Source organism: Seriola aureovittata, chromosome 4 (genome assembly GCF_021018895.1).
Source record: "Seriola aureovittata isolate HTS-2021-v1 ecotype China chromosome 4, ASM2101889v1, whole genome shotgun sequence".
Classification (NCBI taxonomy): domain Eukaryota; kingdom Metazoa; phylum Chordata; class Actinopteri; order Carangiformes; family Carangidae; genus Seriola; species Seriola aureovittata.
This window is the reverse complement of record NC_079367.1, coordinates 16,095,373-16,121,506: the sequence shown is the minus strand read 5'-3', so window position 1 is coordinate 16,121,506 and position 26,134 is coordinate 16,095,373. Positions and strand designations below refer to the sequence as shown.

General features: G+C 40.2%; 3 protein-coding genes across 6 annotated transcripts; all 3 read left to right on the top strand.

Annotated features, from left to right (window-relative positions):
* Window positions 1-2,483: 2,483 nt before the first annotated feature.
* LOC130168229 (enolase-phosphatase E1-like) lies at window positions 2,484-10,720 on the top strand. Of its 3 annotated transcripts, XM_056374919.1 has the most exons (14): window positions 2,484-2,601; window positions 2,744-3,049; window positions 3,166-3,219; window positions 3,304-3,339; window positions 3,518-3,634; window positions 3,756-3,780; window positions 3,877-3,917; window positions 4,005-4,055; window positions 4,154-4,266; window positions 5,164-5,579; window positions 5,772-6,006; window positions 6,115-6,194; window positions 6,317-6,360; window positions 7,046-10,720. In XM_056374919.1, exons 11-14 carry the CDS (start codon window positions 5,853-5,855, stop codon window positions 8,844-8,846), a joined length of 2,079 nt encoding a protein of 692 aa, XP_056230894.1. In that variant the 5' UTR covers window positions 2,484-2,601; window positions 2,744-3,049; window positions 3,166-3,219; window positions 3,304-3,339; window positions 3,518-3,634; window positions 3,756-3,780; window positions 3,877-3,917; window positions 4,005-4,055; window positions 4,154-4,266; window positions 5,164-5,579; window positions 5,772-5,852; the 3' UTR covers window positions 8,847-10,720. The 3 variants fall into 3 exon arrangements, with proteins under 3 accessions (XP_056230894.1, XP_056230895.1, XP_056230896.1); XM_056374920.1 differs by lacking the exons at window positions 3,304-3,339; window positions 3,518-3,634; XM_056374921.1 differs by lacking the exons at window positions 3,304-3,339; window positions 3,518-3,634; window positions 5,772-6,006; ... (1 more) ...; window positions 6,317-6,360; window positions 7,046-10,720 and having other exon boundaries at window positions 2,490-2,601; window positions 5,164-5,570.
* Window positions 10,721-10,893: 173 nt separating this feature from the next.
* LOC130168230 (neurogranin-like) lies at window positions 10,894-15,267 on the top strand. 2 transcript variants are annotated; one of them, XM_056374923.1, is made up of 3 exons: window positions 10,894-11,072; window positions 12,509-12,710; window positions 14,288-15,267. In XM_056374923.1, the coding sequence occupies exons 1-3, from the start codon at window positions 11,058-11,060 to the stop codon at window positions 14,341-14,343; spliced, it is 273 nt and encodes a 90-aa protein (XP_056230898.1). In that variant the 5' UTR covers window positions 10,894-11,057; the 3' UTR covers window positions 14,344-15,267. The 2 variants fall into 2 exon arrangements, with proteins under 2 accessions (XP_056230898.1, XP_056230897.1); XM_056374922.1 differs by having other exon boundaries at window positions 10,903-11,072; window positions 12,506-12,710.
* A 3,303-nt stretch (window positions 15,268-18,570) lies between these two features.
* hepacama (hepatic and glial cell adhesion molecule a) lies at window positions 18,571-26,134 on the top strand. The gene is made up of 7 exons (XM_056373201.1): window positions 18,571-18,833; window positions 21,267-21,614; window positions 21,924-22,205; window positions 23,483-23,573; window positions 23,842-23,909; window positions 24,091-24,161; window positions 25,199-26,134. The coding sequence occupies exons 1-7, from the start codon at window positions 18,734-18,736 to the stop codon at window positions 25,559-25,561; spliced, it is 1,323 nt and encodes a 440-aa protein (XP_056229176.1). The 5' UTR covers window positions 18,571-18,733; the 3' UTR covers window positions 25,562-26,134.

Below are 26,134 nucleotides of genomic sequence, written 5' to 3'. Positions count from 1 at the left end.
AGGCTGTGACATGGCATTATCTGGACAGTAACTTCCTATGGTAGAAAGAGGACACATTTGGTCATTTCTGGTGTCCTTAATAATCACAAATTGACATTTTAATTATTCAAATCCACTTTCAAATGGTCTTACTGCATTACCTGCTGGACACCGAAGACACTGGATAGTGCACACAGTTGAATAGAATCCAGGGGTGCAGTCATTACACACAGTGTGATCTAGGCTGGGCTCCTTGCCAGGCCCACACTATAAGGCATATATAAGAGAGCAATTAAAGAGCAATGACTTTGATTAATTCTATATTCTAAACACAGTTCACCGACCACAGGACTGTCAAGGTTTTTCTTTCTCAGATACAAAATGTTTTTTTAAGAGGATGTATCTGGATTTGATAAAGTCTGCTGCCATTGATACCTTCTGAGGGAAGCCAGAGTTGCAGACAGAGTCTACGGGGCAAGTCAGACACTGTAGGACCCCCTCAGGAGAATGTTGTCCTGGGAGGCATAATGAAAGCGTCCCATTCGCTGGGTCACATGAAAAACCAGCAGGACACAGCCGACAGTTCACTCTGTCCTCTGAGCTGATCAGACCTGGAAAACAAGGCTGCAACATACAGAAATGAAATGAGTAAAGACAGAATAATGACAACTATATTACCTGTCATACAGCATTAAACACAGTATTTGAGATATTTAAGGTACACATGCACATGATGAGGGGAAGAAGTGAAACTAAAGGTGAACAGATCTTTTTCACTGTGGACATTCTGACTTGAAACACAGGTGTAATTGATTCTTGACTGCTGCATTACATTGCTGTAATGACTGGTGTTCACATCCTGACACGTCAAAATGTCTGCTGTGAAAAAGGTCTATTGGCCTGCTAGGAAGAAAAGCAAAAGAGGCTATTTCTTTAGCTTTCAAAGGAGGCCGTGACAGAACAGGTTTAGGAGGCACTGAGCTGTATGATGATGTCAGTACCTTGCAGTCACTAATACTGCTTTTTCCTGTGTAGACGTTGAATGTTCCGGCTGGGCATCTATGAGGTGCAGATACATTGCCAGGACAACTATACAACAGAAATATATATTACAGTTAAATGTCTTACTAGTGGTGATAAAAACACATTTGACTATTGACGTTTTATTTTCGATTTTTACATGTGATTCCTCAAAGGAATAAAAAGTCGAAACTATGCATTTTCTTAATGCGCACAGTAATTTCTAAGACTGTTGATGACTCACAAATAGCCAGAGGGACACTCTAAACAAAGTTGGTGGGAGAAGAATGTTCCTCCTGGGCAGTGAGCAAGGTCTGTCTCTTTGCTGATGAGGAGGTCTGCACTCCCTTCAGATGATTCTTACACGAATAAATGAATGTAAGGAAGGATATAGAAGTCTACAAGGTGGTTTTGATTCTTCTTAAATTAGTTTCATTAAAAAAATACTGTAATAAATAAATATATAAATAACTAAAATAAAAAATAAAAACAACATCACTTTTAACAGTCATTGTTCTTACCTGAGGCCAATCCAGACTGTGTCAGTAGCAGAAAAATCCATGAAGCTGAAAAACAAAACACATGCATTATTTTCCATGAGCACGTCATCACTGAGTTTCCAATCAAGTCCAGTCTGTTTCAGTTATTTGTATATTTTCATTCAAGACTGTTTGGTCAAAGCCAACATGACTGATTTACTGGTTTAAAGGCATGAAAGTGAAAGGCCCTCAGTCAGTGAAACTGAAAAAAGAGCACGAAACGTGACTCCCGGGTGACTGCTGTAGCTGATAATGGTGTGCCATCATGTTCTGTAACTGTACCTTCCATCTTCATAATGTATGAGTATGTTCTAAAGCTGACCTAGATATTGTCTCTGTTGGTAGATCTCTTCAATAATTTATGAAACCTATGTAATTCATTTAGAGGTTATAACGAATATAAAATAAAAATATGGGAAAGATAAAAAAAAAATATAATCAGTTAGATTTCTGGAATCATATAAATTAGGTTAATGTTGAGTGCTTCATCACAAAAGGCCCTGTTTGTCTTCAGAGGCTGAGGATTTAGAAATAAATGATTTAATTACAGTGGAAAATGAATGTCAGACACATCCCCTGTGTGAGCAGAGAGTGAGCTGCAGTTATGCATCTGCAGATATATGTGCAAACCACATTGTCATGTTCTGTATCTTTTCTTCAACCCAGGTGCAAACTGTATGCTATGTATTAATGCATACTTAAATTTAGGTAATTTGAATGTTAGTGGGTGATTGGTGTATCGTTTTTGAGAATATGCTTTTGTCCTTTACACTTTCAACAGAAATATAATTTTCCAGGAAGTCAAGTGCAATAAATGGAAACTTATGAATTATTTTTACATACTTCTAAATCCTGCTGTATACCACTTCCTGTACTCTTAACCAAAGGTTGGCTCATATGTGTGGGTATTTCAGTATTTTTCTGCAGGTGCAAGCATCACCAGACTCCAACTGCAGGAGATATTTGATTGCTTGTTTTTCGAGGCAGCAGGAATCAAAAAAACAGGGAGCAATAATGATGATCTCAGTCCACTTCACATTGCTCTTTTTGTGGGTGACACAAGGTAAGGTTTTTATACTCTTTGTTATTGTACTGGGATTTAGCAATAAGTATGTTAAAAAAATGTACATACGTTCAATAATGCTGTCAAAAAGTCATGCTTGTTATTTGATGTTTAAAGTAGATCAAATTCCCTCTCTTTGCAGATTTTGGTAGCTGTGTTAATATGAAGATACCCACTGATTTCTTGACTGTAGTGTTAGGGGACTCTCTAACATTAAACTGCACCTACAATTGCTCCAATGGATTTATTCGGGGCTGTTGGAGTAAAACACCAGGCAACTCTGTCTGTCATGGGACACAAAGCTCAAGCACCTTTTGCACAACATCTCTTCATCTGTCAAACGTGTCCGCTGAAGACCTTAAAACAAGCTACACTTGCTACACACAAGACACGGATGACCCCCAGCTTTCACAAAAAACAGAGCGTATTGTTTCACTGCAACTTGAAGGTAGATTAACATTATTATGTAAAAATCAATAAAAGATATATTATGTCTTTGGCAATTCTTTAAAAAAGAAGCAAATAAACAAATGATTTCAGAGTTTTCTGCTTGTTTGTTTTCAGCTCAAACAAGTGCCCCAAACTGGACAGTTACCCCAATGACTGAAACTAAAAATGGTGAGAAACTTTTATAAGTCTGATATAAAATACTGCACAATCAAATTACTTTTATTTTTTTATCCTATGTTATACATTTCTCAGCATCTCTTCCTGCTAAGCCAAAAGAATCAAGTGGAGGTGAGTTTAAACAGTGCAGAATATAAAGTTAATCAACATAGATAATGTATGACTACGTATGAATTCTGTATTATTATGTGCATCTATATGTTGAACTGACAAGTAGAAGTTGCCCTTTCCAAGTTGCCCTTTCAATCCAATCCAATCCAATTTCATACTGTTGTGTTAATGTTAACAGGAGAATTTACTGGAATTAAGGTTTTAGCAACAGTAAGTGTTGCTGTGGCCATGGTGCTTGCAGCATTGGCTGCTTATCTGTGTCTGAACTGGAACAGACAAAGCTGCAATGGTAAAGGTGATTACAGAATATTACACTATGAACATATTCTTTCTGTAAAAAGTAACCATTTCTGAATGAGAAATTACATACAATTTTTATCTCTATATCATTTCATTAACAATGTCACACATCCCAGGGGAGCCTGTTCTATCCAGGTCAAGGTAAGTACAATTTGGGTAAACGTATGTGTTCACAACAAAAAAATCTATGATTTTGCAAAATGCTTTGTTAGTTAATTTCTTTATTTTCTGTTTCAGCTCACCACAACCATCTCATGCTGTCTTCTCACCAGTGAAGGGTAAATAATCAAAAATATGAAATATAAAATGCAACAATTCTGGCTTCCAAATGCAGTCCTGTCATTCTTACCTGTCATATTCACCAGGGTCACTGTCAACACACAGTGAAAGAGTGACTTTAAGGATTCCAACACCAGGTAAGACAATCACACATCTTTTCTAAGTGACAGAGCAGAACTTGTTACAATAAGAAGACAGACAATTACTAATATATTTAATAATTTCTTTGACCCAGATAATGAGAGTGACACTGAGGTTCCATATGCTGATATAATGATCGCTGCCCGAGGTGTCAGCACACCAGAGCTCACTCAGGTTTGCTATTTGACTCCTGGAGATCAAAAGGAGGTGAGAGACAAGACTTCAGTGTCAATGTGTTTGTTGCTTTTCTCTCACTCAATCCTAAATTCACAGGACAGCTTATTCTCCCCTGCTCTGTTCTGAGCACGCCTTTGCAACCATAGATCACAATCTCAAATATAAAATTGGTGAATGCCTATGTTATGTTGATCACTTATAGTTGACTGTTGTTGGTCTACAAGGAGGCACAATGAAGGCCCAGATTATATAATCTTAAATGAATGAACACTTACTTGGCTATGTATGCTTTAGCGCCTGCTCAAGTCTTAGGTGAACAAAGGACCTACTATATGTAGAGAGCATCTGTCACGGTAGGGTTGCCAGACAAGAAACTTTAAGTTTAGATTTAGATAGTCTTCAGTTTGGGACTCATGATTTTTCTCTAAAAATTACTAATCAAAATGAAAGGCTTAAGGTGAAAATGTTCTGTTCATTTGATATCATAATGTTAACACCTCTTATATTTATCTCACTTGACTATACAGTGAATATATATTTCATAAGTATGGGTTTGTATAAATAGAAATACAGTCAGTCAACAGTTTATTTATGTTAGATATTTTTATCAACTAGGTTTGACTAAACTTGAGAGACAGCTCTCGGTGTTGTAATACAACTCCACAGTCACACAGCTTCTAAAATGATCATAAAGCTGTTCATTTTATATCATAATGTTAACACCTCTTATATTTCTCTTTCTTGATTAGACAGTGAATATATATTTCATGTATGGGTTTGTATAAAAAAGAAATACAGCCAATAAACAGTTTATTTATATTAGGTATTTTTATCAACTAGGTTTGACTAAACCTAAGAGACAAAAGTCTTGAGTGGATCTTTCTATTTCCAACATACTACAAGAGTTTTTCTCTGCTTCCTCTCCAGTGGTGGGGAGATGAATCAAGGTCTTACCTGCAGGCCTCACGATCAGCTGACAGGCTGCATGTCCCCATGCCCAGAGAGGTCAGCCGCAAGATGAGCACCAACTCGGAATATGCAGTCATCACATATGCCTGAGGAGCGAAATGGGGCACACGTCTGACTGTGCTATACATGCTAATATACATTATGTGTAAATAATGCTGCTTTATGCTACTCGTTATATTGTTTGCTTCGAGAATGCTATGAACCCGCAATTATAACCAATAAAGACTTTATTTCTTGTGAGTTTAATGGCATTTGAGCCTTGTCAGTATCCGTAGTCAGAGTCGTTGCCTAGAAACGGTTATCAACAAAAAGCCTACTGTCACTAGCCATAGCATTTAAAAGTAAACGTTGATACGAATTGCAAGTCATTTCAGGTAACAGGCGTAACTAATTACTTATGTTTTGACATTTTCTAAATCTTACTGAATATATATTTACATATATATATGTAAGCTGTTTAAGTGGTGTGTAGCTAATATGCTTAACCACAAACGTTAAGTTAACGCTATGTACTTTAGAACGTTACCAGCTAACGTTAGCTTTTCTCCCCTTCTGCACTACACAAGGGGAAGACAGTAAATAAGCTACAGTGGAAAAACTTCTCCTGGTCAGATATCCCTAGTTACCGTCGAAGTTTATCCTAAAAAATGTCAGTGCCTTTCTCCAACACTCACCTGCGGATACCGCGAGGGTTTGGTACAATCCTCGAGGGACTTGCCAGAGAAATCCTACGAGACCAGCCTGAAGACATCCCTAAATATGCTGCACAGTACTTCGATGTTCTTCTCAAACAAAGAGAAGGTAACTCCAACTTTCTACGTGAAACTGACCACTAAAAGTTGCCCTTTAAATGAGACAAATGCTATTACGTACTGTCAAATTATTATTGTTTTCTTTTTTCGCGTGTAGAGAGTGGCATGGACCCTGCTGAGTGGGCTGCTAAACTGGAAGATCGATTTTACAACAACCATGCATTCAAGGCTACTGGGGTACGAATTTAACCTACAATATATTAGCTTACTACTCTCAGTATGCGTATAAATCTCTCCTCCGTTTATCAGCGAGTTTCTATTTACCATTACACCTTTGTTGTCGGTTTTCACCCCAACAGGCTAGTCCCGAGAAAGAGCTTGCACCAGAGATCGCCATTTCCAAGTGAGTTTCACTATATGTGCTATCAACAGGCAAGAGGATCAACAGGAGAGGGACAGGATGGACATGAGGGAAAGGATAGTGATAAGTGGACATGAGAATGCAATATTATTTTGTCATGTTTATTACTAAAATGTTTCCATCAGACATCATTTGGTGTGAGGTTTTCTGTAGTCCTGATGAGGTAAATTAGGAAATAGAATTAGGTCATCGGTAAAATTTGCATAATCACTCCCCAGCTATACTTTTTCTGAGGTTTGGACATACATGCATTGTCTCAACAAATGCCAGAAAATAATCACTGCACATCTGTTAAAAGTATGTGTTCAGATTTTATAAGCAAATGCAGTAGTATATACTAATTTATTTTAGAATATGGATAGTATGGTTCAATCTAATGCAACTTTTCAGAGAGGTCCATGTAAAAAATTGTGGTGTAGAGGCTCAGAACTACCATAGAACGTCAGTTCAGTATTGAAAGCGGTGGTAAGTTTGCAGTGTCAAAGGTGAGAAAGAGCAATACTGATCAACAAGAGACGACCAGCTGCAGCAACACAGTGACAGGATCCAGATGAGTGTGACACAGGCATTATGATACTTGCATGGTTTCTGAGAAGCATCAAATTTTTCCCTTGTCATACTGAGTATTTCTCAACTTAAGCCTTTCATTTTGATTGGTACTTTTTAGAGAAAAATCATTTGAGTGCCAAACGGAAGATGAATCAAGTCATTCAGCACAAGCCTCAAATCTTTCGATCTCACAACCTAACGTATCTGAAGAAGTTGATTTAGCTGAAAGCACACAAGAAGAAGGAAAACATGATATTACAGAGAAACACATTATTTCAGTGGAAAAACGACTTTCAGAAGGGGAATCCATCAACAGGCTCCCAGCTGCAGATGTACAGTCTGATGAACTGAGTGGGACTGAGGAAGAGAAAGACCCAACAATAAATACACTTGAAAAAGTTGACAGGGCAGCTAATGAAAAAGATAGCAGCTCTGTTCCAGACCAAGTCATACATCAATCTGAGTCCACTAACTTGTTATCATTCAGTGGGGTTTCTAATGTAGATGTGTGTGCTCAGGAGTTAGGAATGGCAAAAGATGAGGGAGGTGATAAACAAGACTCTGCAGTTGTAGATAAGGAGATTACAGGCTCAGAAAGAGAGGAAAATACTGAAGTTGAAGAACCAGTGGAGGTCTTTCCATATTCTGAGCAGGCTGATGTGGACGTTTGTGCTACAGAGCTTGGTGGAACCGAGAGAATAATGGAAATAGCCACTGTTGAAAATGATATACATGTAGTCGAAGAAGAAAGCTTAAATCCCCAACCTGCGGAAACTCTTGCACGATCATCACTGTCTCAATTTGAAACCACTGAGGGCAATCAACAAGAAGCAAAAACAAAAGAGGAGGAAGGAACAGAGACTGAAGCTTCTTCTGAGGAAACACATCAAAGTTTAGCTCATATTGAGGGTGGTTTAGATAGTAGTACTATACCAAAGGAGGATTCTTTGGTTGAGATTAGCTTTGAAGATGTTCCAGAGGCTCAGCAGATTACTGAGGTCGGGGAGAAACAGCCAGAGGAAGAGGGATCAGTAGAGGTCTTACAGACTAAGATATTAGAAATGCAACAGGAGGAAGACTCCAATTATGTTACTGCAGTGGCAACAGACCAAAATATATCTGGTCTACAATACAACGAGGAACCCGAAATGGAGGGAGCTGAAAAAGAATTTAAGTCTGAGAGGGAGGAAATGGAAAGTCAGCACGAAGCATCTGATATAATGAAGGAGAAGGTGGACACACATGCCCCTAATTTAAATCATAGTGATGATAATGATGAGAAGGGAGAAGGTGTTAGCTCATTACATCAGCTCACCACCGAGGCAGATGAAGAAAACCCAGAGGTTGAAACCGATCATACAAATGAGGATAATGAGAAGATAAGAGAAGGCAAACTTTGTCAGAATGAGGATTCTGAGAAAGAAACAAAGTCCAACGACCTTAAAGAAGATGAGAGGACAGACACAGATGGAGGAGACAAAGAGGACATACATACAGAAGGTTATAGTGAGATGGAGGATGAAGATGTTAATGATGGCGGTGTAGAAAATCATTCATCTCAAGTAACCCAGTCATATACAACCGCGGCTGCAATGGAGGCAGAGAGTGAAACTTTAGAGGCAAGTGCACAACATTTACCAGAGGACAGTCAGAGATCACTTGTAGAGTCACAGGCAAAGGATACAGTGGAAGAAAAAGAGGTCACATCAAAGGAAGAAGAGGATGTCGTAGAAGAAGGAAAGATTGATTCTGAAGTCCAAGAAAAGAGTGAAGGGGAAAGCATCAGCCGGAGTGCGGATAGGACAGGTGCTGACCACCACGGAGAAGAAAGGCCACCTGGGTCTGAGAGGGATGCCACAGAGCCTGGAGGCAAAAGTAGTGACAAGGTAACGGGTTTCACACATTTTTATAGGCCTTAACATTACATATGAACATTTTTGCGTTGATAAAATAGCCCTGATTTGTTACCATAACTTGTAGGGTTTGAATAAAATAGAGGTTGTACAACTCACCATATCTCCTCCACTTTTATCATCAGGCTGTGGATTAATGTTCATACACTTTCAGACAGAGGTGTCTTTAGCTGGTCTGCAGTCTGCTCTGTTCCAATTCCTGTCTCAGGTAGCCAATATAAATAAACTCTTTAAGGACGAGTCTGGTCAACAGTGGCCCTACCGTTTATTTCTCCCCCGGGCTCTCCAGGGCTAGGTGATTGATAACATCTCCAAAATAGTTCATTTTCTGGATGACGTATCGTAGTTCCTCTGATCAACTTTGAACGGGTCACAATCAAAATTGTCTTAACTGAAATGTACAGAAATTTTTGTCTCAGTCTCTAAATTCTGCATAATCTGTCTCTTTGTTCATATATGGGTGTGTTCAAGATGCTGTTTGAGGCCTTTACTCTGCCGCATGCTCATAAAACTGTAATACAGTTGCTTTGTTAGTGCCAGATCCACTCTCCTCTTGGGAGCCACCACAGCCTCCACAGATTGAAACTTGATTCAATAATCTATCATCATAAAACACAGACTAGACAATTTGTCTTGTGAATCAAGCCTTTAACATTTTTACTGCTGTCACAGTTAGCCCCGTCTGATTTGTCTGGACCAACAGGGCTCTAAATACGCAGGGAGGGAGTGTAGGAAGGGGCACTAAGAACGTTACCATGGTAACCCCTCACCATCCTGCTCTCTCTTAGTGTCGTCATGGAATTAATAGGAGATGGTGATGCTGAGAGTTGCTAGGCACCATCTGTATCAGTAATCTACCTTTAATAGCAGTTTCTAACTGACTGATTAAACAGTAAAACACTACCTTCTGTATTTCTGTGCTCGTGCTGTTTTGTATACTCTTGCTTACAGGCAAAATTTATTTCAGCTGAAACAAAGCTATCACAAAACTACAGTATATAGGCCATCTATTCTAATAGTGACCTGGCTGCAGTATCTCATATGGCTTGTGTAGTTTTTTTTATTTTAACTTTTTTGCCTTTAACTCGCTGTTCACAAGTTCGCACAATGACGTTCCTATGCTCCAATCATCTCAGGTGGATAAATACCATGTTAGATACACTAATGATTAGGCTACTATGAGCAGACTAACTATTATTATGATTGATTACAGTAAATTTAATTACACAGTGGTTATCATTCATACAAATTAAAAGTGAATTGATTGATAAAGCGAGTCCGCTTTGTGAAATTAGGCGTGAGGATAACTTAACATATTGTTTGAATGGTTAGAAAACCAGCAGGAGAGCGTTAAAGTCAGAGATATAACTCAGATAAATGGATGTTTTCTCTTTCTCTCCCTCTCCGTCTTGTCTCTGAGGCTGGCAGAGGAGTGTGGGCGGCCATACCAGCTGGGATCAGAGGGATGGAGAGGGCTGTTAGCTCACTCTGCCTCTAATAAATTTATAACACCTCCTAGTGTAAAAACAGTCCAAGATGCTTCCACTTTTTTATTTCCACACTATTAGTACAATTTGAAAGTCAGCAATTATTTTTTATGACCATCTGGCTTTTACATAGTATTTCTATGTTGGTCATCTGTTTTTATTTGTCGATTTTATTATTGTAACATTGCAACTTATGAAGTTTTCATGATGCTCGGCCCATGTGATAGTCACTGTGCGCATTCCTTATTAATATCCAGACTAAATGCTTCCATCATTTTAACTTGTTAGAAAACTGTCAAACTTTAAATCGCTGAAATTGTTTCCATATTCAGCCTATTTCAGTTACTCTTCCTAAGTCTGTAGGCTGTGTTATGTTAATGTTGCACTTCTGTTAAAGGTCTGTAACAGTAATGTGAACACAGTAGGTCAGCAACCTTAATGAGACTGAAAAGATGGAACACATGCTGTCATGTTTGTAGGAGGTCTCTCTTTCTCTCCCTCCCTCTTTCTCTCCTCCTCTCTCTCTCTGACTGTATGTCTCTCTCTCTCACTCTTGCGTGAGCAGGGTGTTACTGAACATACAGTGATTGTTAGTAAGAGCCAGTGAGACATCTGTATTATACCGGAGACTCTTTTAGGAGAGCATTGCTTGGTCCACATAGAAATTGAGGCATACAAGTCAAACTAGGTGAACTCAGCTGAAGACTGAAGTCATCTTTGAGAGTAAGACATGGACTGTCACAATGTAAGTAAAAGCTCTAGATTAAACTTTTTTAATAGATTTTATTTTTCATTTTTAACCACTTCTTAGTTACTAATGGTGTTTACTAGTGTTTTGTTGTCCTCAAACTGCATACTGCCATGTTGTTGATGTTTTTGCCTCTTTACTCTTATAGTAAAATGTGTGTTAAACATTTGTGTATTTATGACTCTAAGATGGTAAATTCATCACAGAGAAGTAAGTACATAAAGCTCTATTATAAAAAAAAAAAAAGAAGCTCTTTTATCATGGGTGATATTAGGTTACCTGAAATTTGCATGTTAATATTAAGTCTGGATTAAGTCTGTGGACCCTGAGGCAATAAAAACAATAAGACCCCTGAGAAGGTGGTGTAGCCAACAAAATCCAGTGTAGCAGCCCTCTCATCTCTGCTGCTGAAAAAGAGCTGGATTCTGGCAGCTCAGTGAGCAGTCAGACACAGGGGCTAATGAATGCTGGCTGAACAGGTGGGTGGTCACACTCCTACACTGGAGGGGTTTCACTGGAGACATGATGCACTGTTTCACCAAGGTAGTGGGATGACAGTGGGCTCTTTCTGTGGGCTGCCTTTGTATGAAATGTCAATCTGTTTCTATAAGCAAAGCACAGGGTGTAGCTGATATGTGTTCGCCACACAATTAGAATTGGTGTTTACATAACCCGTCGAAAGCCTTGGCGCTATTCCACTGACACTTTATGACAAGCCAGAATTTCTCTTCCGCCCACCCAACGTTTCCTATGGGACAGTGGCTGCTGTACTTTCAGTCACTGAATGAGCTACTGTTGATTGCAGTAGCATTTTCGCTGGGTCATCGTTTTCAGCTGAAGAAATTTTTTTTTCCTTGAAAGATGATTTTAACCCCTTTTTTTTTTTAACAATAACTCCTGTTTAGTTGAAATCTGAATAATTAGCTAAAAATAGTCAGACATGCAGCGATCTTTTACTCCAACTTTGTTTCTTAACAAAAAAAGCAGATTGCTCTATTTTGTATAATAAACAATTATCTGTGATCTTATAATCATTGTCTGTTGCTAACAACAATCCACAACCAATCCATAACAAAAAAACAACACAGCAGACCACGGTAATTAGTCACGAAATCGTCTGACTCGGACATGTTTTCTCCTGCATTGTATCATACATTGTATGACAACAGGAGAAAGGGAGCGCAAATAAGGGAGGTTAATGTAGTTTATTGACCTCTTCAGAGGCCCACTGAAGTCATGTAATAAAGGTGAGTTACTCTGCAACAAGCACACATCCCCTGGTGCCAAAAAGACAGTATTGCATACACAGATAATTGTACAAAATATCTACACAGTCTGTTAAGGATGAGATTCTCCCACCAGTGCATCTTCATATGCTCATGTAATATGCTATCCTACTGTGAGAAACCACAACTTTGTGGTCCTCTTAGCAGGAGGAGTGCAGCCGCCCCCAAGAGGAGGAGGACATCATGGACATTCCCTTGGATGACCCCGAGGCCAACAGGGCTGCTGCCAAGATTCAGGCTGGCTTCCGTGGCCACATGACCCGTAAGAAGATGAAGCCGGAGGACAAAGCAGAAGGGGAGGAGGTGAGCAGCACTGGGGATGTGCTCAACGGCAGCCAGGGGGACACAGGTCAGTGGTGTAGAACCAAGGGATAAGACTAGGTCACATAATGCCATTAAAGAGGGCATTATGGCTAGTGACTAACAGAGGCTCCCATCAGGAGCTGTGACTACAGTAGGTGACATAAGGTAAGTGATGTAGAGAGCGTAAGTTGCATATTTGACCATGAACAGAATCTTGTGATACTTTGAGTTAAAGTGATTAATTATTCTACATACAATAAGCAAGTAAATGTTTGGTATAATGCAAATACACATAGTATTGCATGGTATCGCTACTTATGTTTTAAGGATGATCTCCATGTTGTTGGTGGAGCATTAGTCTTCTTTGGTTTTACTGCCTGTCCCATTTTAAGATGAAAGTTGGAAAATCATGTGACCGTAATGTCTCCACAGAGCCTAACACTTAAACACAATGCAGGAACACAAGCTGATTTACCATTTTACTCACTAGGTAAAGAAACCATTTAAAAGCTATACATAATTAAATACACATATTAGATCCCCTTATGGTTCGCACCAGGTGTAATTAATGCAATACATAACTGAGTGACTCATTTAATTACCCCATGAGGTCTCCAGCAGCCGATGATCGAGTCGTTCAATTAATTAATGTGTTAAAGGGGTTATAAATGAATCTGCTTCAAGATGTGCTGGTAAACGGTGAGAGAGAAAACATGTTGACGAGAGGTTGTTTTACCTGGAAAATGTCAAGTTACATTCTCAGTGTTGAGTTGTTTTCCAATTGTTATTTTATACAACTGTGGAGGAGGAAATGGTTTCAGAATTCAATTAGTCCAATTTCTGTGTTCCCTTGTGGATGTTTATTATTCCAACACAGGCAAGAGTTGCATTTAGATTAGTTTTTATGCTTCTCTAAACCAAATCCAAACATTTCTGCAATCAACAATAGTACAAAATAAAACTCTTAAACATCATAACAACACTTTGACATCAAATATCCACTCAAATCATGCTTTTGAACGTGAACTATCAGGAACGTGTGAATTAGAGAGAATATTTGAGAAGTAAGAGAAGGCTTTCGATGCCCAGCCCTTGAAATTTCACCTTTTCCAGTAAGACAAAGCTGCATTTTCTTTGGGGATGTGGCTGCCTCAAGGGATCTATGTCAATGATTCTCCCTAACCCAGTTGCTGTCTGCCTTGCATGCTTATGTAGGAGATGTATTTATAGCTCCAGGTGCTTTAGGTACAGTATATGTTTCAGAGGGACAGCAGAATTAATGGACCTGTCGGACTGGAACTGAGCATCCCGAGCACCTCCCATTGGGGGAGACCCCCTTTTCACAACAGAAGTGGGTTTTTGAGCTCATCACAAGGAATCAAGTTCTCAGCAATTCTATTTAAATATATTTGCATTATAGAAAGATTCATTCAAAATGAATCCTCATTAAGTAGCAGCTCAATGAAAAGTTTTTGTTCTTTATAAAAGATCCACCCACAAGTAACATTATAGTTTGTAACTATGTATCAAAGCGTTTAACCTTGACAACAAGAGCTTGCATAGAAACTGTTTTTTTCAAGACTCCGCAGTGCTTATCTACGCCTTGCCTATTTCTGTTTTTAGAGGCAGGAGGATCGGGGGCAGTAGAGAGAGACGACACATCTGTGCCAGAGCAGTGACACCCCTGTCCTGACCTGGATGAAGAGAAAGAGGGGGAGGAAGGTAGCGAGAGATGGCTGGCATAAGCTGGCTGGGCTGGCTTTCAGACATACCTTTTTACCCCAGGAGTGATTTTCTTTTTCAACACAAATTAGCAGTAGGAAATGAACAGTTTAGAGGGTGTGTTATGTGAATTTTGTGAACTTTAACACTCCTTCTCTGCTTCTCCAGCAGTCTCATCAGTACGGATGTCTTTGACCCAGAATTTGCAACTCACTGCATGTACTTGTGAAACTTCTGGTAGTGTGCTAGTTTTTAGATGATGATCTGTGAATGTGAAAATGAATGTCCTCTAAATGCTAAACAGGGCTTATTTTGGACAGAACACTTCATACCATCTGTGTATAAACCTTGTATGCATCAGCATTAGACTTTGCGTAAGTAGTGGCTTAAATTATTTGTTCTTCTGCATTATTTTCTGATGTGCTTTTATCTTGACTATTATTTATCTATTTGACTTGCTTACAAAAATGATTAAAATATCAAAAATATCAAAAGATAAAGTAGCTATGTATGTTCTATTTATTCTAAGTTACTTCAGTCAGATTGCAATTGCCTTGATTATCTTTTTGATCAGGAGTAAGTTCTCTTTTCACCTGTTTGAGCATTTTCTATAAATCTGATCTTCCAGAACAGTAAGCATGCAGTAATTACACTTTTTTTTTCCAGATGCATTTTACAGCTTTACCTTATGAGACACTTGTTCAATATGCTCTGTTGTTGTGTTGGTGGGTTTGACTTGTTTGACTTATGTTAAATCAGGTGTGTGAAATTCCGTTGTCAGAGTTTGCAGAGCTTTCATGCTTTAAAACGAATTGAATAGTACCTTGCTGAACTTTGCTGTAGAGTCATGGCATTACACTAATAAATACACCTTAAATATATGCTGAAATGTCTGTTTTAAACTTCATTAATTCAAATTAACGAGCCGTTAGTTTCCAACAGTTCCCATTATGTGATCCGTCACCTCCATCTCTGGTGGTAAAGTTGAGATTTTTCTTTTTCTATATGTGTGTGTGTGTGTGTGTGTGTGTGTTTGTTTGTGGGTGTGTGTATGTGTGTGTGTGTGTGTATCTCACTGCAACGTAAGCAGGGCTGATAATTGGAGAGACTAGGTTTCCACGAAGCTGGAACAACATTTTGTCTCGCGTGTGGTTCTCTTGCACAAGAACTCTCATGATTAATTCATAACATAAAACTGTGCATTTCTAATATTTACAATTTACAGTTGCTCTAGACATTACTTGAGTTTATACTAGTATTAGTAGCTATTAGAGCAATTTAGGACATTTTAAATGCACGGTTGCAGAGCCTCTGTAGTGGTTTCTATATAAGCTATAAAATGTTGTCAGCCTATCAACAAGTGCATTATTATAAACATCTACACCACAGAGTGATGTATGTACCTGTCGAATTTTTAGCAACACATGGCCTACCTTTATTGCAATAAGGCTGTTCAAATCACAAAAGAAAAAACAATTTTTTTTTGCTTCGTTTGCCCAGGCAGTCTTGTTCGCTTTATGAGAAACAGGCTAGAGCATCTTCAGTCTCCCAATGCTCCCACTCAGCCCACCCACGCACATCTGAGCCATACAGCACACTGCACAAACTCAAACTGCACATGCATTCTCACACAGGAAAAACACAACCCGTACTTGAGTATGCAGATCCCACTGAGACAACTCATTCTCACGCTCATGCACACACAAACACACACACACACACACACACACACACACACACACACACACACACACACACACAGGTTCTTGGTTGTGTCACCAGCTGTAGAGGTAGGACAACCGACATGAGTCTTGCGCTCGGTGGTTTTGCAAAGCCGGGGTGCAGAGCACTTCCTTCTCAGGCTGACATTCCTCCTCCGCCGCACTCTCATAAACATCCTCTATGGGTTTTATGTGGACCTATTCTCTCTTTTCTCCTACTCAGTCCCAGAGGTGCCATGGCCACGTTCTCCTGTCTCTTTAATGACTGTGGGTGAACAATCAATATTCTGCACACCTCCAAACATAGCACAACACCCACTTGGTGCTGTAGATTGAATTCTGGGAGTGAGGGGAAAGGACATGTTTGCTAAAAAAAAAAAAAAATCAGCCTGAAAATCGTGTTAGTGAGAGTCTTAATGGATCCTCATGCGAGTCATGTGAGCGAGTTTGTAAAGCACATGGTATCCTGAAACCTACCAGAGAATAACACTTTTGTCCCTTCCTTTTACAACGTGTTAAGCATAAGTGGACTATTTTCGGAGGAGATCATATGAAAGACCTGCTTGGCTGGTTCGTTCTCTTTCTCAGACAGCTTGTCAGTGAGAAAAGATCTCTGTAGTCTCCTGGGTGATAATTAGAGATGCATAAGCCAGAGCAAACAGCAGGGGGCGCAATAATCAGCTTTCCAGTTGTTATGCCTGTGGCCTTGCCATCTTAGGAGATGGTGAGAATTTTTTAATACACTTAGCAGTAGTAAGAGGGTATAAATTAGTAGGCTTTATTGCCACAGCAGCATAAACAACACCTGATAGATCACCATCTGTCAAACTGTAAAACAGAGGAATCCCTGTCAAAAGATGTGATATCACATCTGTATTTCTGAGTAACACAGGGGTGGCATCATTATCAACTCAACTAAATGTGACAATGGTTTCTGCCACAACACATGCACCCGGACTGAGTGAGACACACAGGCCCCGTCTGTGTCCTGTCTCTCTTACTCTGTTGACTGGAAAAGTTACTCCCTTGATTTAGAGTGTGTTAGAAGATGAGAGGAAGAGGGGAGGTGCTGCTTTTAGCGAGGGCAGAGGTGGAGGGGAAGAGGTTCGGCTTTGATGGCTGACTACACAGGAGTCTGAGTCCTGGGAGAGTGGTGGGGAACAGCAGCTGTTCCCACAGTCCTGGTGCTTTCTATCAACCGTGCCTCCTCCTCTGCATAAAACCTCCCTTTGTTGTCAAACAAAATGCTCTAAAAACGCAACAAAAGACTGCTTTCCTGAACTGAGAGAGATGACATATAAAGCAAATGACTCATCAGAGCATAGAAACTAATGCCTTGTAATCTCCAAAACAGTGAAAAATCACTGATGTAACATGAAACATAACTTTACATCTTACAAGAAATTAGAACTGCGTGTTAGATTGGCAGTCATCAAAGATCTTAAGAACTAAAATCTTTCATTCAAACAGCCATGTTTTGACTTTTTGTACTCTGAAATTGTTTTCACACCTATTTTTTTTGCTTACACATTGGATATTAAAATGACAGGAAACAAAAGGAGCAAAAGTAAAGTGGTATTACAAGTCACAACATGTATGTCAGAACATGGCCAGTACTGTTGTTGGCAGCTTCTCTTAAAGTATTGCCTCCTTCATCTGATTTCTCCAATGATCCATCACTTCACCGCCTCAGTGCAGCTTCTACACCACCCAGAGGACAAAACAGGTACAAGTCGTTCTTTATATTTCATTTCCCCTTATTTCTTACACCTGTTTTATCATGCAGCTCTCAGCCAGGGATACAGTACCATGGATCATGAACCTGACAGATACTGTAACAACAAAATGCTTCAAGGCTGTATGTGTGTGCGTGTGTGTGTGTGTGTGTGTGTGTGTGTGTGTGTGTGTGTGTGTGTGTGTGTGTGTGTGTGTGTGTGTGTGTGTGTGTGTGTGTGTGTGTGTGTGTGTGTGTTGGTCAACGGCAGGGCTGGTTGCCAAGTGACAAATTGTGAGTTTATTGTGAGGCTGCGGTCCAGAGAGAAGTTTGCACAATGTGACAAAAGTGGGCCAAAGAAGGGGGGAAGTGAGTTGTTTTTCAAACTCAGACATTTCAGCGCTTTAAGTGGGCTCCTCTTAGAGCCACAGTTTTGGCTGAAGTACAGTAGTTCCTGTAGGAATTCTTGCAAAGTAGCTCAACTTAACTTAACTGACTGAAAAAAAAAGAAGAAGATTCTTTTCAGGAAACTTGAAAAAATAATAGACGCTATTAGATAAATAACCACCTTAAAAAGCAAACACTATTTTCTTTCAGCTCCTTTCTGAAAGGGCAGTGTGGAGTGGAAGAGGGGAGCTCATCTACACTATGTCTCTGTCTCACTCAAACATACAAACACAGTCGCACACACACACACACACACACACACACACACACACACACACACACACACAGTTGGCTGTTGTTGGCTGTGAGTGGGGTGCTGTGAGGAGAGTGGGGCTCAGTGTGACCAGGCAGAGGCCAGTCTTGCAGGAAGGCAGGCAGTGGAGAGAGTGTTGAGCCGCAGAGACGTGCCCGGGGTGGATAAACCATGCTCGCTAAGTGGGAGAAAGACTCTGCCCAGGACACAAGATGAAGGTGGAGAGGAAGACCTCCTCTACAGGCGACAGTTTCACTGACATTCCGGTGCTACTGACGCTCTGTGGCCTCCTCCTCCTCCTCCTCTTCACAGGTAAATCCAAAGATTTGTTGGGCTATCCAGAGATTAGAGGATGAATAATTTCCGGGAGACTGCTACTGTATGTTTCAGATGATGACCAAACAAGTGAGTTTTTCTTCCATTGTGAAATTCTGGCAGTTAATTAACAAGCAAAGAGAAAAAAAAAGTAAGATCTTTTTCAATTACTGTCTTATTTTACAGTCTTCGGTTTACTCTCTTTGTGTCACTTAAAAAGCAGATCAAAACCTAAATCCCATGTCTTTTAGAAGTGAAGCTAATCCAGGTTAAGTTAGTCGAAGACGTTTTTTCTTGTCCTTGTGTTCCAGCACAATGGATCCGCTCATGGGTGGTGCTCTATATTGGTTCCCCATCAAATGCTCAAAGGAGCCTGGAGTGGCTATTGTAGATGTGTAAGGAGGGGATGTGTAGGTTAAGTGTGACGATATCAAGTTTTGTGGAGAGCTGTTGAAGAGGGCAGGGCCTGCTCTTTGTGTGTGGGAAGCTTCAGGCGAGTTCATGTCAGTGTAAAAATGATGTCAAAAGTTTACCATGTGGTGATTTTGGTTTTAAAACTGTGTGATTTGATTTCATGGCCGTACCAAGGTTCCAGTTTACCCACCCGGGCCAGTTTTGGTAGAATCACTGAATCCTGTGTCTATCTCCAACTTCACCAGTGACAAAGAGTTCCTCTCTGTCTCTCCCTCTCTAACCCTCTCTCACTCTTTTCAGTGGAGGAAACTAGTTCCAACAATCATGCCCTTTGTCTTATTGCCTTGGAAACCCCTGTCAGGCGGACCAAATGGTTACCACGGCAATGAGGCGATGCCCTGCTAACTGCCTCACTGCAAAGAATAGTGAACAGTGCAGAGTCCCTCTCTCCCTCTCCCTCTCCCTCTCGCTCCTGGGTCAATTTTTCGATCACTGAGGCCTAACAGTAGGGTGCCCCTCACAGGCCTGCAGCCAGTGTTTAGACCTCCATGTGTCCAGCTACAGCAGAGTTATAGGAACCTCCACTGTGAACATAATAGCTTTGCTGTGTTTGGTTTCCAAGACAGGGCTCCTATATAAAGGATGAAATGCGGCTCACACTGTAAAACCTTATCCTTGTGTCCCTGTGGGAGACGGAAGATAATTGGGGAGCACAAATCAAAATTAGTCATTACTTGTTCGCCATGAGGGGTCAGATTTGTGATCAAGACATGACTAGGCGTCGTGGGCCAGGGTAAAAGCAGAGCAACGTGTATGCAATTTCTATTCATTAAGTCTGCAACCGAAAAAGAATGAAAGCCCTGTCTCACGATATCAAAATGAAGTTGAGATTCCTTGTAAGTAAAAGGAGCCTGAATTGTATTAAATGTTTAATTGCTTGCATTCAAAATTAGTACATCATTTACATTGATGTGTAATGTAAAATAAAATCAATTGTTTCAATCAAATCATTCAAAGTCAGTGAGATGTAAAAAGCAATACTTAGTCAATATATCACTGGGTCTCATATCTTGGCACAAAGTTTTCAGGAGTGATGGAAAAAGAACTGGAAAAGCAGTGTTGGCATAATTTCAGTTACTAATGTGCTACTGGTGTGGGGAAAGGCAGCCTCTGCACATTTACGTCAAATGTAGATATGCTAATTCATTAGTAGATACTTGGTGTGCAGAGTTTTTCTTTTTTTTTTTCAGTGTTTGATGTTTAAGACTCAGTGGCATCTTGGCATTATGTTTGTGACAATCTTGTCAGAAAATTATCAGTAAAGTAAATTACCAAATAAGAATAAAATGAAATTTTTGTTCAGTTTTTTCTTTTTTACTTTCTACAGTCTTAAGATCTTTGCATTATAGGTGCATCAGCACTTAAGATGCATTTTAATGCTTTTGGTCATTTGATTATTTAAAATAATTAAGCCAGCATGTTGTGGAGTTCAAAGTCTAACAGCGTGATGCATTTCTGGGGCTCATTATACAGTTTTCTTTTCCAAATTTCAGATAAAACTTTAATCAAATCAAATAAATGAAGAATTGTGACAAGTCCAGTATTTTCAAACACAATTCAATATCTTAGATGCAGTGGTGGGAAAAACAAAAAATCTCATGAACAGACAGAAAAATGACAGTCATGTATTTACACTGTAGCTGTGTAAATGTGCTTTGTTCTTTTCTACCTCTGGTGTACAGGGCTTTTGCATCCTCGCCACTTCACTGCTCTGACTTTTCCTTTCTGTCTGTAGTGGTCGTAGTAATTAGTGTAGCAGTAATTAGTGTGTTTTTGCATAAGTCCTCTGTTGTTTCAGTGTGTGTGAATAGTTAATTCCTCTGATCTCTGCTCACTGGCGGAGAATCAAAGGAAACATAGTGACTGTCCCCAAACAACCGCCATGCTATCCTTGTATTCCTCTCCGTCTGCTCCTCAGTTTGAGACTTCACCACTGTCTCTTTGCCTTTCATCCAGGTGAGGTGTCAGCGGTGAATGTGACCAGCCAAACCCAGGTGGTGAGGGGCACAGTGGGCAAAGAGGCCCTGTTGTCGGTCAGCTACTCCAGCAGCAGCTCCGACAAGCCCGTGATTAAGTGGCAGGTAAAGAGGAACAAAGAGAAACCTATCACCGTGGTGCAGTCCATTGGAACAGAAATCATAGGGAACCTGAGGCCAGAGTACCGCAACCGTATCCTGGTGTTTGAGAATGGATCGCTGCTGCTTCACAACCTGAAGCTGTCAGACGAAGGGGCGTACGAAGTGGAGATCTCCATCACAGATGACAGCTTCACTGGAGAGCACTACATTGAGCTCACTGTGGATGGTATGGAGAATTACCTTCTGGTTTCTCTCATGTTTCAGAATATATGAGCAGTCAGAGCAGGACACTGAAGAGGAGTTATGAGCTAAAACAAAATCAATACAAGTTGAATATACATGATATTGCCCAAGAGTACTGTAATACTGAAGTTTACTTTTTCAGAGCGCGATACAGAGTGAGTCACAGTGTTGGTGGTGTTCTTTTTAAGACACCAAACGGGATTCCACTTATCAGCTGTTCTTATATATCCAGAGGGCAACCACCCTCTCGTATCTGTGAATTTCAATCTGCCTTTTTTCCTGTCATCCTCAGTTCCTGTGTCCAAACCTTATATCCAGATGATGGCTTCGTCTGTCCTGGAGTACAGTGAGTACTTCAACCTGCACTGTTCCCACGATAACGGCACAAAGCCCATCTACAATTGGCTGAAGGGAGGCAAGGTGCTGACCAATGACTCACGCCTGCTGCTTTCACATGACCAAAAGGTGCTGACCATCTCACGCGTTCTGATGTCAGACGATGACATTTACACCTGCAGAGTGGAGAACCCCATCAGCAGCATGAAGAGCATACCTGTCCGGCTCACTGTCTACAGTAGGTGGCATGTTACACCGGTAGGATCTCAAGTTATACAAGCTTACATTAAGGAAGAATAGATAATGGTATAATAACGTCAGATGGGTTACCAGCCGAGGTGGAAGAAGTACAGTAGATGTTTAACTTGAGTAAATGTAGCAGTACCACAGTGTAAAAATACTCCAATTGTGCTTTAAGTATCAATAGTACTCATTGGGCAGAATGACCTTTGTTATATATATATGTTGTTATATATTATCATTTTGGATTAACTGCATTGTGTTATTTATAAAAATGCATTCAGTCGGATAAATGTGGAAAAGAGTAAAGTTTGACAATATCTCCCTCTGAAATATAGTGGAATAAAAGTATAAAGTAGAATAAAATTTAAATACTTAAGGGCAAGTACCTCAAAATTGCACTTGAGTACAGTACTTAAGTGAATAGTTACGTTCCACTAATGGTTTCTTGTTTAAAATAATTCCTCCAACAATACCAACCAATCTGGTTTTGAAAGACTCTACTTAGGAAAACTGAATATATTTGATCTCATTGTTCAACAACCTTCCATTTTCAGTGGCTAGCTGAAGCAATTATCATCTCACGCTGACCCATACACAAGCATGCCTGCCGCTCTAACAATGTTGTTTACAACAAGTGCAAATCCAGGCAGAGAGTGCAGCAGAGTTGGCTCAGAGCGGCTGTTACCAGGCGCCACTATAGAGCCACATGTCAGGCTGAGAGAGAGGGAGAGGCAGTCTAATCCAATGAATGGACAGTTATTTATGAGGAGGGAGCAGAAAAAGAAGGCAGGTGGGGGGAACGCTGTGCCTCAGTGGACTTCAGTAATCCTGACTTCATTATTGCTGTACTCTGATGTGCTGCATGAAGAGACAGCTACAGACCCTCGAACTGCTCTCTGTTCCCTGAGCATGGGTAGCAGCACGGCACAAAGTCTCAAAGTGACTACCCTAATGTGCTACTTCACTGCACTGTATTCATGCCAGCACACTCAAAAGGCTTGGCAAGCAGTTGGGGAAAAAAAATCAAATCTTCTGCATGCTCCATATCCCGGCCATGTTTTATTATAAGCTCATGGTCTGTGAGAAAAAAAACTAGGAAAAAACTATTTATTGCCTTGAAGACACAACTTCATCTAATCCTGCAAACGTTGCATTAATTATCCTGCTGTTATTGACACAAATCTTTTCTTTCTTTCTTTCTTCATATCTTTCTTTCTTTCTTTCTTTCTTTCTTTGTGTTCACGTCTACCTCTCTGTATGACTCTGTTTCAGGACGGAGCTCGCTATACATCATCCTGTCCACCGGGGGCATATTCCTCCTAATCACCTTGGTGACAGTCTGTGCCTGTTGGAAGCCTTCAAAGTGAGAGCTACTTTCTTCTTTTTCCCTCTTCCCTCTCTCTCTCTCTCTCTCTCTCTCTCTCTCTCTCTATCTCCCTCTGTGTCTCTCATTGGCTTTGATATTGCACTTTAGGATGTGACTAGAATCTCAAGTAGCTCAACAGTGTCACCATTCTCTACTAATCTGGACATCTAGTGGAAAATGATTGAACACCCTGTAACTTGTATTACCCCCAGTTTTGGAGGAAGGTTTGTATGTGTTCCAAGGGTTTTTTTTTTTCTTGCTGTAGAAAGAAGCATCGACCTGTCCCCCAAAGAGCTCCCATCTATGTAGAGCAGAGCGAGAATGGCCATGATGGTGAGCAGCAGTTACAGTGGTTCATATGATGTGTCAAACAACACTTTGTTATATTTTTTATTATATATTAATTAACCATTGACACATGTCACAAAACATTCAGAATTATTTTACATGAATTTAACCATAGTCAACAGAATACCAACCATTTCTAAAATGAATACTGTATATTTATTTGCAGTTGACGTTGTACCCAAACCCACGACACTCGGCCGAAGGAGTCCCATGCCTCTTTATGTTCTGAATGAAGATGTAAGTCACTCTTTTTTTCCCCAGAACTCCATTTAGCATTTATATTAGCCATTAAAAGCTTTATAACAATGAAACAAGTCAAGAGTCTACAGCCATGCTAGCAGCTCTGTAGCTGTTCTTCGTGCTGAGAGCTAACATCAGCATAAAATGATCACAATGATAATGCTAACATTCTGATGTTAATGTTTAGCATCTTAGTTTTGCATGTTAGCATCTAACAACATTTGCTATCTAGTACTAAACGTAAAGTACAGCTGAGGCTGATGAGAAAGCAGTGGTTTATAAGTAAGTAGTAATCAACTATAGTATTGCAAAAGTAAAAGTAAATAAATGGAGTTTGCATGTTCTCCCCGTGCTTGTGTGGGTTCTCTCCGGGTACTCCGGCTTCCTCCCACAGTCCAAAGACATGCAAATGGGGACTAGGCTAATTGGTTACTCCAAAATTGACCATAGGTATGAATGTGAGAGTGAATGGTTGTTTGTCTCTGTGTGCCCTGCGATGGACTGGCGACCTGTCCAGGGTGTACCCCGCCTCTCGCCCGAAAGGATGCTGGGATAGGCTCCAGCCCCCCCCCCGCGCCCCTACTAGAGGATAAGCGGTAGAAAATGGATGGATGGAAAAGTAAATAAATAGGTTTTGACCTGATGAGGATGTTAAAGGAAAAGTACAAGTGCAATCACCAAAGTTGTTACAGTTCATACTAAAGGTGACATAAACGTTCTTAGCAAATTTCATGGCGAATAACCCAGTGGACATTTCGGTCACGACCGCAAATGTGAGCCTAATGGTGGCGCTACAGGAGAAGTCAGGGGATCACTAAGGTTTATTAGGCTTTATCCACTGGGGACAATGAATGTCTGGGAAATGAACAACAACTTTTGTGCTAATCCGTACAATACTTATCAAAATATGTCCCTAAAAGCCAAAAATGTTAACTTCAGACCAACACTGCCATCCATAGAGCCATGCAGCAATAATAGAATCAGAGATAAAACATCACAGATGGTGATCGTAACTACATCTTTTCTTATTTCAGGAGACTCTGGAGCGTTTGGAAGAATGTTCTGGCAATGCTGTCAGCCAATCAGAAATGAGTATCCCTGCTACCTATGCTCCAATCCTTCCCCCCGCCTCCAACAGAACTGAGCAGCCCATCTGGACTGCCCCCCGCAGATACACCCGCAGCCCCTCTCCACTGGCACAACCCATCCCACAGCCCCATCTAGGTCCTCCCCTACGCCCTGTCCGCTCACCTGCTCACTCCCCGGGTTCATCTCCACGCAGTTTCAGCCCAATAAGAAAGGTCCGTCCTCCAGTGGGCATCCCAGCCAGCCACCTGCCTGTAGAGGCAGAGCATCCAGATCCCAGCGACCAGACACACTGTCCGTCGCAACAGTGACGACTGCATGTTCCTGGGATGTATGCTTTCATTCTGTGATATGTAAAGTATAGTTTTGTTGGTATTTTGTTGCATCCTGAGGATAACGAGAAAAAAGGATCGGATGCACTAGGATAAGAGATGAGTTCCCTTTAACCTAACTCCTTATCTTCATGTTCCATTATTTATGGCTATGCACAATAAGTCTGTAGTTTTTTGATGATATCCTGTGACATGAAAAAAAGATATCCTGTTCACCAACATGTAGAATATCATATATATGAAGCTGAAACAGTAAAGAACTTCCAGCTCTGGTATATATTTTGCTTCTTGTTGCATTTTAAATTTTACTTTGAACTTTTGATAAGTGCCTGTGCATATGTAAGTTAATTGTTTTTAGGGTTGTTTTGTTTTGTTTTGTTTTGTTTTGTTTTGTTTTGTTTTGTTTTGTTTTGTTTTGTTTTGTTTTGTTTTGTTTTGTTTTGTTTTGTTTTGTTTTGTTTTGTTTTGTTTGTTTTGTTTTGAATTAAACCACAAACTGTATTCTTATTAGGTCATTGTATAACCTAAGGTAATAAAACAATTTAAATAGTT